Raw genomic sequence first — 13,694 nt, forward strand, 5'->3', positions numbered from 1 at the left:
CATAACCTTTACACTCACCCTGGGAAACATGCCACAATAACTTTATATAAGAGAAATAAATTTCCATCTCATTTCGGCTGCTGTTATTTTGGGGGTCTGTTACTTATAGCTAAACCTAATCTAAACTAACTAGAAAAGTTCAGGGCAGTGGTTCACAAAGTATAGAAGTGTGGTCTGAAGGCTCCTGATTTTTTAAGGGAGTTCATGGGTAGAAGACAAACCACAAACCAATCAACTTGAAGCAAAATGTGTGAAGTTCAGAAGTGATACAGAATGTGACATAGGAAGTGATACAGTTTTTATACAGTCCTGATACAGAATGGGTTGGGAGTCAAGCCAGAATTCAAATATCTAGAGGGAAGAGCACAGTGATGTGGGTAGTGATTCACTCTTTAAACAAATCTCTATTGTACATGTACCATGTGTCAGGCACTGTATGGAGCATTAAGTATAGAGATGTAAGCAAGACAGATGAGATCCCATCCTCTGGGGCACTGACATTTAAAGCACAACTAGTCAGATCTTTTTCCTCTTATGAAATGTGGGCTCTTAACCTGAGTCGGTATGGAAGAAAGAACAGTTAAAGCTGTTAACAATTAAAGAATGAACTAAACTGAGATTTGTTCTTGTTCTCCCAAGTAGGGGTGGGGGAGAAAATGTTTGATTTATATGCTTTTAAAGTAACAGTGTGGGACATAAAATACATTCTAAAAACTGCACTTTCCGTTTCCATCAGTCTGAGGTTGAGGAAAAGAAGAGAAAATAGGGAAGAGAAAAAATACATTTGAGACATAAAGGAGACAGATACAGACACACTGCAGAATCGATACTGCAGAGCAAGAATGGTGGGGGAGGGGAGGTTGATATGCAAAAGGAAAAATCTTAATTTTAATTAAGGTGCCTAACAGCTTTCTTTGACTCAACTACCTCTGTTAAACTCCACTTATATCTTGCATCTGCATAAATATTTTATAAGTGGTAAAGCACTATATAAATGTATAGCCTTCATATTATTAGCAGATACCAAATCTTTACTGAATTTCACAGTTCTCACAGAAAATTCCTTTATAGTACAGTTTTTGAGGGTTCCCCCCATCTCCCCCTGAAAGTAGTTCCTTTGAGTTTAACTCTTCAGTCACCATTCTCACATTTTACTCATTTAAACAAAGGTTTGACTTGTAGTTGTGGAGAAATTATATAATCTACCATATGCTTACTCCATCTTTTTAATCTTTAAAAGTCAATAAAAAATTGCTGAAATTTCTTTCATTCATAAACTTATCAATAGCATTAACCTATATATGACATTATAAAATTTCATATAAATACCAATACAAAACACCATGTGCTTCATACAGCTGTCAGTATAAGATCAATAGATCCTGAAAGTTCGGAAGCTTCAAAATTAAAATGTTACAAGTTCCTGCTTTAATTACTACATCATTTCTAAATGTTAGAGGGGAGAAACTAATTTCAGTGTTACAACCCATATGTCAATAACATTCATTCCTTTGGTAAAAACAAGTGATCTGTTAGTAAGGTTTCATTATGAGCACACAACAAAACCCTAAATTATTTGCTGATAGGTTGGTTATCCACTGACTTTATGAATTCTAGGATAGCTTCCCCATGCTTCTGAGTCATTTCCGTTTACTACTGTAATATGCAGGGGTATTAATCTTAATATTTAAATATTAATATTTAGTCTTAATTCAGAAAACATGAATAATCAAAACAAACAAGAAAACTTCTTACATGCAATCCCACTCCTGGGCATATATCCGGAGAGAACCATAATTCGAAAAGATACATGCACCCCAATATTCATTGCAGCACTATTTACAATAGCCAGGACATGGAAACAACAAATTGTCTATCAACAGACGAATGAATAAAGAAGATGTGGTATAATTTCTACAATGGAATACTACTCAGCCATAAAAAAGAATGAAATAATGCCATTTGCAGCAATATGGATGCACCTAGAGATTTATCATACTAAGTGAAGTAAGCCAGACAAATAGCATATGATATGGCTTATATGTGGAATCTAAAAAAAGATACAGATGAACTTATATACAAAACAAACAGACCCACAGACGTAGAAAACAAACTTATGGTTACCAAAGTGGAAAGGAGGCAGGGAGGGATAAATTAGGAGTTTGGGATTAACATAAACACACTACTATATATAAAATAGATAACCAACAAGGACCTACTGTATAGCACAGAGAACTACACTCAATATTTTATAATAAACTATAAGGGAAAAGAATCTGAAAAAAAATATAAAACTGAATCACTGTGCTGTACACCTGAAACTAACACAACGTTGTAAATCAACTATACTTCAGTAAAAAAAAAAAAAAAATCTTACAATGCATTCCAAACTGAAATATATTTCATATGGTGGGGATTTTCTTAACCCCAACTTCCTAGAATGTAGTGTGATACCTTCTCTTCCCAGATATCTGTGTTGTGTATGTTTTCACTTCTTTCAGGTCTTCCCTGACCACCCTGTATAAAAATAAGCCCCCATATATGACCACCAGTACTTTCTACCCGCCTTGTTTCATTTATCTCTGCAGAACTTATCACCACTATTTAAGTGTACATTTGCTTTCCTATATTCTCCTCCCCAACTCATGCCCCCCACAGAATAACCTTCATGAGAATACAGATGTTCTGGCTGTTCATTCAGAGCCTTGAACAGTTCCTAGTACATAATATGCAACCAAAAACACAGGAGTTGTTAAATGGACTTGGAGATTTTGAGTACAATTCCCTTAAGTTGTAAGTGAGAAAATAACTCCATAAATATAGAGGCAGGAAGGAACCTGAACAGAGAACAGACATTACGGAGTCCATGCAACTGATGTCCCAACTGCATAGTAAGTAGTTCAGAACACAGACTTCACACTTGGACAAAACCAGACTCTAGTCCGCTTATGAACAGTAACACCCTGGGCAAACTAACCTTTCCATGTCTCAATTCACCTGATACGAAATAGGGATGATAACAGCACCAACTTAACATTGTTATTACAGTGGTTAAATGTGATTATGTATGTAAAATACTACAGTGCATAGCAACAAACAAGTACTTAATAAAAGGGAGCTAACATTATATTTACCATCATCATCACCATTGACAACATCATCATCTCACTCAGGCTCCACAGATTGTTTTCTAATATTTCCCAAATAATTTATGGTAAGACTGACTATCTAGCTTCTAAGAAGCAGCAAATTAAAGAAGCAGAAAATTAAAGAGAGAGAGAGCAATTGCCAGATGTGACAGCAGCAAAAAAATGGGAGGAAAATGAAAAACTATAAAAACCAGATTCCCAAGGTACTGCATTACAGCACAATAACAATGTCCATAAAGATGACACTTAGCCACTAAGAAAAAGATTACATTATATTACATTTAATACACTCATAAGATGTCAAGAAAATATAATTCTAAAATTAGGAAGATTTACTTCAAAATGGTTTACCTGAACTTTTGGTGTAAAAGATAAACTTTCATTACCTTCAAAATTAATCTTCTGGAAAAACAGAGTAAAGTAAATGAGGTGTTATTATATAGAAGGCTTGGATATCTCTGCTGTAAATAAATACCCATCAGTGTAATTTTCGCCAATCTCTCTATCTAAAGCTTTTTTGACATCCTATTAAAGATCAAATTATCTCAATATGGGAATCATCCTTCTCTCATAATGTGTAATGTTGTATCTCAAGTGTGGACTTCAGGGAAATGGTAAATAGTTCCATTTTACTGTCTCAGTGTCATTGCTACAACCCTGTAACAAATCTGCATTTATTAATCCTGTTTCTTTTAAGCTACAGAATAACCAGGGTTTTCTGAGATTAAGAAGAAAATCAAATTTCAAAATCAAAACCACATTCCAAAATTTCTTAAAATGTATTTTTCTTTGTTCGATTCCTTTGTAAAAACATTGGTCACCATTTAACATACAGTGCCAACAAAATGCACCTAATTTACATGCATAAACAAGTCAATAAATCATAATACACAGACAATATGAATTTCAAATGAAGAGTACTGACACAGCTCATGTTGCATTTAACCATAGTTATAGTTGCTCCCAAAAAAGAAATCGCTAATATGAGAAATAAGAATTCCAGTTTCAATCTGAAATAAAATTCCTCGTGACAAGTAATATGAAACAATGATTATATGAAGTCATTATCTTAAAGGGAACCATTTTTCAGAAGTCACTTTGTGCAAAGCACCATACTAGTATATAAAATAAGATCTTGAAAAAAATGTGTACCTTAGGTTAAGGACAAAAGGGCTCCATTTTTTTTTTTAACTCATTACCTGAATGATGTAAATTTTTATTGTGTCCATAGATTAAAATACTTTTCAATATGAAGGTTATATATTCCATATTTTGACATTTTAAATAATTCTACAGACGCTCAGCTAAAAAGATTCTGTAGGACTGGGTTATTTTCACGAGCAAAAAAAAATGAAAGCACTAATCAAAAGCCCTTTCTAAACTCACAGGCAAAGTTTCTGGATATGGGATTTAATTAATAAAAAGAAAATTTAAGCACCACAGTAAAATATGTTTTTAGAGAACAGAAAGGACTGGCATTACAGTTAGGGACAAAAACACTTAAACATTTACCAAAAAAAAAAACATTTTTTTTTTAAAATGATCACTCTAATCCTATCATCTGAAATAATAAAAAAAAATTTTGGTGTGTCTGTGGTATTACATGGAAGATACAAACCACAGTTCTATTTAAAACGTTAAGTTTTATAATTCTAATTTGATCAAATGAGACTGTCATAGTATTTGTACATAATAAGAATGTTATATATTTATTTTTATTTTCTATGATTTATTTTTTCCCTCAAAATCTATGATTAAAGGATACCACTAAAATCATTTTGAAGTACACAGAAGAGACTTTATGACAAATTGCCTTGTGAGAAAAAACAGCTCCTCTGAAAATAAAACCTCAAAGTAAATATGTGCAAATAAAACTTTAAAAATAAGGTAGCTGTAAATAGAGCCATCTTTAAGTTTCCCTTCTTTTGCATCTATTTAGCAAAATAAATAATTTCAGTGGCCCAAATAGTAACTTTAATTTCTGTTTTTCTCCTCCATGATGTGTTCATCAACTCTTACAATTAAGAGTAATTTTTTAGCCTGTGTAACAGACGACATGCTAACAAACTTTAAGGTTCATAAAATTAAAATTTATGATTCACAAGTATAGATATGAATCCTATCTATGCCTAAATCAGATACACAAGACTGGACATAAGTAACTTCAATCTAAAATATGATTTAAACACCACAAAAAAAGAAAAGGGACCAAAAAAGGGAGCAAGAATTTCTCCTCATATGTCTTTTGACCACTAGGCTATATATAGCAAAAAGCAAAATATAAAATATTTATTTTTCACCTCAAAAGAAGTTATCCAGAAATAAAATCTGCTAAAGAAGATATAACAATGTCAAAATTATGAGTACTCAAACTCACTCAATTCAGATGAGAAGACATTTGTGGGGGGAAAAGCCTTCCCAAACAGTATTATTTGTATTTTATTAACCTTACAAATATCACCTCAACTTCACCACTCAAACCATAAACCTTCTTGACAGTTTCCATTTTATACTAATGTAAAAAAAATTTTTTTAGCCTCTTAATTTTCCAAGTGTCATGTCAAACCCCTTAGTTCACACATTAATTCCACAATCCCCATTAAAAATACTTTAAAATGGGCTTCCCTGGTGTCGCAGTGGTTGGGAGTCCGCCTGCCGATGAGGGGGACACGGGTTCTTGCCCGGGTCCAGGAAGATCCCACATGCTGCGGAGCGGCTGGGCCCGTGAGCCATGGCCGCTGAGCCTGTGCGTCCGGAGCCCGTGCTCCGCAACGGGAGAGGCCACAACAGTGAGAGGCCCATGTACCGCAAAAACAACAACAACAACAAAAAAACCCAAAATACTCTAAAATAATGACTTTCCCTTAGGAGTCAGAAATCACTATGTAATTATTCAAAACTGAGAAATTAAATTGGTAAAAAAAAAAATTCAAAATAATACACTTGTTAACATATATGGTTTTATGTAGTAGGGAGACCACATAATTGTTCATCCTGATTAATCTCCAGCTCTTGAGACAATAAGGTCTGAAAATTAAAATGAGTGATAGGTACTTAAAATACTTAAAGTCTCTGTCCATTTTGAATAGATGTGAGAGTTTTTTTTAAATGACTGAAATTATGATTGTAAATGTTTACTGTGAAACAGTACAAAATTGATGTTGCCAAAAAGAGTAAAAAAAATCTTTAACTGATGTTAAACATCTTAAGTAATTTGGAAAAAATCTTAAGGTTGAATTGTAACTATAAGGGAACAACAACAGAAAATGCGTTCATGCATGTACACGTGGTAAGCAACAAATAGGCAAACCCCAAGTCAGCACAGCACATCAATGACTGATACTTAAATGATATTTTGGTATATAAAGAAAGAAAAAGAAAAGGTAAAATGTTGACTGCCATTGATGAAAAAGCATTTCAACAATTTACACAAATTTTTTTTTAAAAAGATGTCCCAAGAAAACCAAGCCACAATAAGTTAGTGTTTTCCATAATACATGCTGAATTAGTTGATCCCATATCTATGCACTGTTACTGTCTTAATTCCTAAATGTTGTGACAGCATATTTAATAATTGAGGTACATTAGTTTACATCTTTTTATAGGTATCCTAAGAGAGTTAATTTTTCTTTTCCAGTTTTTCATCATCTTCACCTCCTCCAAAGAAAATCAAAGGAAACATTCCTAGAATGCAGCCAATAGTCACCCCAACAGCTTTGCCCTATGGAAACAAAAGAAAAGATTTTTTGACAGTTAATTTACCCCTGTAAGAGGAATCCTTGCTTAAGTATCTGATAAAAATTAAAAATTACTATATACTAAAAAATTCAACTGTGACTGTATTTCTTTTGATCATAGTAACTTAAATATAATAATAATGTACAAAAGGTTCTAGAACAAATAATACGTAAAGTTCAAAGCAACAAGGAAAAAAAATTTTTTTTCAAATTGCCATAGAAATAACATTAGAGGGGCTTCCCTGGGGGTGCAGTGGTTAAGAATCCACCTGCCAATGCAGGGGACACGGGTTCAAGCTCTGGTCCGAGAAGATCCCACATGCTGCGGAGCAACTAAGCCCATGCGCCAACTACTGAGCCCGCATGCCACAACTACTAAAGCCCGCACACCTAGAGCCCGTGCTCCGCAACAAGAGAAGCCACTGCAATGAGAAGGCCGCGCACTGCAACAAAGAGTAGTCCCCGCTCACCGCAACTAGAGAAAACCCACGCACAGCAATGAAGACCCAATGCAGCCAAAAATAAATAAATAAATTTATTTAAAAAAATAAATTAACATTAAAGAAGTATTCAAGTAGAAAAACACTTTTTAAGAATGTCAGAGATAGGAAGAAAGGAAATATCTCACCAAGTACTCTCAATATATTTGGATTTGCTGCCCTTTGTATATATTCCTTTTCAATATTTATCCCCATGTACACCTAATTATATGTAGGTCTAATCATTATGTAAACATAGCTTTGTTTTCTGCCTTATTCCTTCCCCCCCCCACAGTCACCCATGTTATAATAAACTCCTTTCCAAACTGTTTCATAAACTTAATAAAAAAACTTCTAAATTCCACTGAATTGATGGGCCTATAATCTACGTAAAGCTCTTTTTTTTTTTTTTCTCCCGGCCACAACACGTGGCCTGTGGGACCCTTGTTCCCTGAGCAGAGATTGAACCCGGGCCCCATGCAATGGAAGCACTGAGTCCTAACCACTGTACCACCAGGGAATTCAAGCTCTCCTTACCATTAAAAATCATTGCTACTTTTTCACCATTGCAAATGACAGAACAATAAACACATCTGTGTATAGTTCTTCCTCAATGATTTATTTAAAAATCAAATAATATGAATATTTGTGCATAACCATAGGATACTGCCATGCTATCTATTCTAGACAAAACTGCAAATATCTGTATACCCACTGCAATATATTTATATGTATACGTACACACAATTTTTCTGCGATCTCACCTACATTAAAATTTTTTTTTAATTTTTATAAATGATTTTTAAATGATGCATTTCTATGATGACTATTAAGGTTATACACTTTTGAATTAAGTTTTATGTCTTCATACAGACATTTACTGAGAATCTACAAAATACCAAACTCTATGCTAGGTACCAGGGAGACAGACAGGGTCCAAGCAGATGCAGTCTGTCTCTCTCCGCTAGGAACTTCCAGTTAGTCATCATGCTTTTCTACTTGTTAGTCAATATACTTGGAATTCTCTCATTCACCTAGCAAATGTCTCATCAATAATTTCAAAATAAGCTTAGATCTAATACTCACCAAGAAATCTCCACACCAAAAGAAATTTCTCTCCACAAAGAGTTAATTCTTTTCCTGGTGCTTCTGCTATATCAGGTGCATAATTCTATTACTGAATATGTCACACTAAATTATAATTTATTTAATATGTCTGGTTCCTTACCTACACAATCCTTAAAAAGAACTATAGTCTATTACTCATTTTATGTCTTTCAGTCTCAGCACATAACTGATACTCCTCAACAGTAACTGAATCATATAAAGAATTTTTCAAAAATCAAGTATACCTACAAAAATAGTCAATAAAAAATTACTGCTTTTCTGAACCTGCCAAGCCTTGGACAGTTTCTGTTAAAAATTCCACTCAAATCAATTTTAGTCTCAAATTTCTCAAGGGACTGAATACAGTGTCTTGCTCTGGCTACCCAAATTCACCGTCATAAGCCATATAAAGTACTCACCAAATGTGTACTAACACGTGTTTGCCACATGTCAACTTGCTTTGGTGTGAGATCAGGAATTGATAGGCCTAACCTGGAAGCCAAAGCTTCAACGTAGCCTGCAAGTCTTTAAAAATACAAGAGGACAGAATATAAGTTTTTAAAGAGAAACACAATGTCCTCACATAGGAAAAACTAATTACTACAAAGATAAGATAATTCTATACCTGTAATTGGCACTCTAGATATGGTATAAACATTCTTTTACAACTTTCATCTTCATTGTGTATAAATATATTTGGTTTAAAATTTTTCAGACTGACATATTTAATATACAGGTAAATTAATTAACTTAGAGTAATTATTCTCTACCATTACCTTAAAAAGAACAATTCAAGGTATATAAAAATTTTTACAACACTTATAATTTATACATTTATTCCAAATTCAAAGCAAAGCACTTTAACATATAAGTTAATAACTATCATCAGAAAACAAAAATTTCCAAAATTTATCAGATTAATATACTAAGAAAAACAGCCTACAATTTTCAGGGCAATTTCAAGTATTTATCAATTCTAAGTTGCCATTGCTTATTGGATACAATCTTACTTTAAGAACTGTAAGAAAGAAAAAAAATTGCCAATTAAACTATGCATACCATCAATTATAAGATAGATCCCAATGTCAGATATGTTAAGTTCTAAAAACCTGTGCAGCTAAGATTGATAAAATGTGGTATTTGTTACCTAATGCTATTTTTAAAAGGCAGAGAAGTAGTTCTTAAATATAAGACTCCCAACAAATCTTTATGTCTAATAAAAAAATAATTGTTTAATGATACAATCTAAAACCAAATGGTCTTAGAGATCTATTCGATCATTTCATTCTATTAAATATAGAAAGCTATCACAGTAGCTATATAATATTATCATTATTAACCTTAATGTTGGAAACTGGGAAATAGAATGTTTAAGGGGTAACATCATTATAGGTTTTTGTCAGGAATTCCAGGAATATAAAATTTTTGCTTCGGCCCAGAACAAAGAAACTGTGTTTTTAACATTAGCTTTGGCCCCAAACTCCAGTGCAGAAGTCTAATATATAGAGTTAGGTCATATATAAAGCTGCTTTCCTCCAGATTATAGGGCTAAGTAGACCTCTACTAGACCCAGATCCAAATCTCAAAACTTACCATTCTAATGAACCAAAAAAGGAAGAAACAGAACCAAAGAGTGAGCAAGAGAAAATATGTTTATCACAAAAATTAATGCCAACTTAGTCTAATTTATACTTCCCAGGCTTCCCCAAGCTCAGGAAGCAGCCCAGGCCATCTGCCGCTTAGAAGAGAGAATGTAAAAACAGAAAGAGAGAAAGCTGGCCTTTTCCAAGTAGGCATCCTCAGTTTGTTTCATCATTCCTACCACATGGAATAAAAAGAGCAAAAACTTGCCGAGTCCCTGTATGTTTTGGCCATTATTCTCTGAAAATTCCTCTCTCTAGAAAACATGCCCAGACAGTATCCTCACATTTGAGCCATATTTCTTATCTTTGGGTTTAGTGGGAGGAGGGTGGGGGTGAAATAGTGATAGGGGTTCTTACTTTTAGTCCTGTCTCACCCTTGGAAATGTTTATAAAATACATATAAACACTTCAGTAAATGAAAATTCAACTTACCTTATGGTAGTTTTAGAAAAAATTTTGCACATATCACAATTGCTTGAGAAGATTATAAACACAAATGTCAGGGTCCCATCCCCAGAGACACTAATTCTGCATGACTGGGATGTGAGCGAGACATCTATATTTGATGCACACCAAAGATTTAAAGATTTAGTGCTATTGATTTAGAAACATTAAAGTTAAAAATTTAGTTATAAAACACACATGCAAAAATAAATGTCCCTTTTTAAAATCCTTCTCAATTAAAGGAGAATGGAGAAGAGAAAGAGAGCAAGTACACACATGCCCAAATGAATAAATGAATGAACTTACCCAAGACCAGCTAAATCTGACACAAGGTTTCCCAAAGCAGCAGCTAAAAAAATGAAAAATGGACAAGTGAATTATTACATAGAAGTCAGAAAAATCAATAAAGCACTGGTCTGGAAGAGTTATCACATTTCTAAACTACAATGACAATATCCAAAGTAGTTCATCTGACAGCTCTGAATCTTGAGATCTCCAAAATAGAACACAATATTTCTGAGATTATAGTATTCTACCTCCATCAAGTAGTAGGTTTTTTCTAATGTGGCAGCCAGTTTCCATTTTGGTTTCAGTATTAAAACACCTGTACAATATTTTGTAGTTTAACTTTCAGATAATATTTAAGGGAATTTGAATACTTGAAAGTTAAAGAGTAAAGCTATATGTACAGCTATGACATTCAAGAAAATCAAGGAGAGGAAATGTCTCTTTCATCAACTCATTTACTTCATATTCTATGTTCCATAGAATAAAACAACACAGAATCATTCCCAAACGTCACCATCATGAAGAGTACAGTGGTATTTGGGGGGAAAGAAGGAGACAGAACCAAATTAGATTTTCAATCTTGTATTTCCTTCCTTGACTTTTCTGCCCAACTTGAAAATAAATAATTTGATAGAGAAAAAGAGTAGGAAGGTTTTAGGGTAACACTGAATTAAGAGGAAAAAAATTTTAATATAGTCAATCTAGTAGATTATTGTTACCCATTAACTAACTTAAAGTACCTAAACTTTCTCAGAAAAATATATGCTACATATACGAAATTAAAAAGTAGAGGAATAGGATTACGTAGATAAACTAAGAGACATCTCAGTGAATAAACTCATTCAAATAAAGTATCCTCTTCTAAACCTAACCTACTAAAATGTTTCATAAATATACAATGGAATAATAACATTACTATTATTAAATACCTGCCATAGTTGAAATTCCCAAAATAATTCCAATAGATAACTCAATATGGGTTCCCTGAAAAATGATTACAAAGAAATTAATCTTAAAAATTAAAACTGAAGTGACTATCAAAGAATAGCAAAACATTAATAAAAAGAGGTAAAATAATCAATATGTTATCACAGCAAAATTATATATATAAAATATGCATAAATATACACATATACTACAGCAATTCACTTAATTATTAAATATTGGGTTGACCAAAAAGTTCATTCAGATTTTTCCATAAGAGGTTATGGAAAAACCCAAATGAACTTTTTGGCCAACCTAATATATGCAGTCATGCAGAAATAACATCAATATTTTATTTATTAAAATTAGGCTTTCATAAAAATAAAAAATAGCAACACACATAGCAATATAATTCATAATTAATAATCTAGAATTTATATTTTCTTACCACAGAAAGTTGTTTTAATGCTTTTGAACACAAAGACAACCAACTCACCTACATTTTAAATTCTGAATGATACAACTATACTATTGATATTTACCCTATAAAAGATTTAAAAGACAGACAAAACCAGTTTCTAGGGACCCAAAAAAATCAGACTTCAAAAATTATCCTTAAAACACTTAGTTCTTTAACCATTAAGTAATGAGACTGTATGATTCATTTATAAACAACAATAGCATTTAATACAATAGACCTACAGCAAAAATGAGGTTCCATGTATTTCCACTGAATTTATTGGGAGTTTAAGATTTTCTATGTCTATCTCATTTCTCTAAAGAAAAGACGGGCTCGTATTTTTCCTTCTACTTTAAAGAGAAGGAACTGAAGTGAAGAAGATTAAACCATTCTAATGGATTATTACATAGACTAAAGAAGAAATCCTACCATCTATTGTGCTAATTCAGTTCTAATCCTTACACAATTCTGCCATAAGTGGACTTAACTTTCAAAAGCTCTCTTGAATACTGATGCTTGAAAATTTCTAAAACTTAAAAAAAAATCTCAATAGTACTTATGGAGAAAAAAAAAGAATGCCCTACAAATCTCAACGATATTTGTGGAGAAAAAAAAAAAAGAATGTCCTATCTGGTAACACAGAAATATTGTATTACTCAATTATTTATAAAATTGAAGAGAAGCTAAGTTTAATTTCCTCAATTTTCTTTCCCCTAGGCCTGTTGATTCCACTCCTTTAAAATATAATTCTTGTAGAGTATGGACCAAACAGCGTGATGTACAAAACTCTCCCAGGCACTTAAAGTTACAAGGTTGTAAAGATACCCAAAGAAACAGATTTCTGAAGAAGAAAACAGGCATGAAGAAGTAGCTTTATATATGGAACCCAAAAAGTCAGGAGCATTACTACAGAAGAGAAGCACTTGACAGTTATAGTGTATAAAAAAATAAATACAGGATCTTTAACAGCAATGAATCATTAGAAATGACCCCCAAAAAATCTGTTTGCCAATATATGTATTTATAAAGCATTTAAGTGCTTGATCATTTGGTTGAATTTAAGAAACGTGAAGATCCTTCAAACAGCATGAAAAGCCTCACATAAAGTCAAGGTCGGTTTGAAGGCAATGGACTATCCACTCCCTTCCTTTTTCCCACAGTTACATCAAATTTCATGTTAACAGGTGAGGTAGAAATTATAAATAAACCTAATACTAGTTGTCTTAAAGTTATACTTGGTTCATCACCTTAATATGATTAATCTATGCTAGAATTTTAATCAACTCTATCCTAATTAAATTGTAAGAAAAATAATCCCCCCAAAACCCACTAAAATATAAGTTATAAAAAGCAATCCCAATAATATAAAAATATAAGAAAAAACTATGAAATCAAAAGCTTAGTATGAACAGCAGCCAAGAATAAAGGTCAAACCTACTATGAGAAGTTGTATAGGAATTTGT

General features: G+C 32.8%; 1 protein-coding gene across 1 annotated transcript in view; it reads right to left on the reverse strand.

The window, feature by feature from the left end:
* Positions 1-3,909: 3,909 nt before the first annotated feature.
* TMEM65 (transmembrane protein 65) overlaps positions 3,910-13,694 on the reverse strand; it is a 47,036-nt gene continuing 37,251 nt past the window's right edge. The window contains exons 5-8 of the mRNA XM_082858569.1: positions 11,777-11,831; positions 10,866-10,908; positions 8,892-8,997; positions 3,910-6,870 (exon numbers count right to left, since the gene is read on the reverse strand). Coding sequence (XP_082714695.1) covers positions 6,769-6,870; positions 8,892-8,997; positions 10,866-10,908; positions 11,777-11,831 — 306 coding nt within the window. The 3' untranslated portion in view covers positions 3,910-6,768. The remainder of the gene's footprint in view (positions 6,871-8,891; positions 8,998-10,865; positions 10,909-11,776; positions 11,832-13,694) is intronic.

This window comes from Leucopleurus acutus, assembly GCF_964270905.1.
Source record: "Leucopleurus acutus genome assembly, chromosome: 17".
NCBI classification, from domain to species: Eukaryota; Metazoa; Chordata; class Mammalia; order Artiodactyla; family Delphinidae; genus Leucopleurus; species Leucopleurus acutus.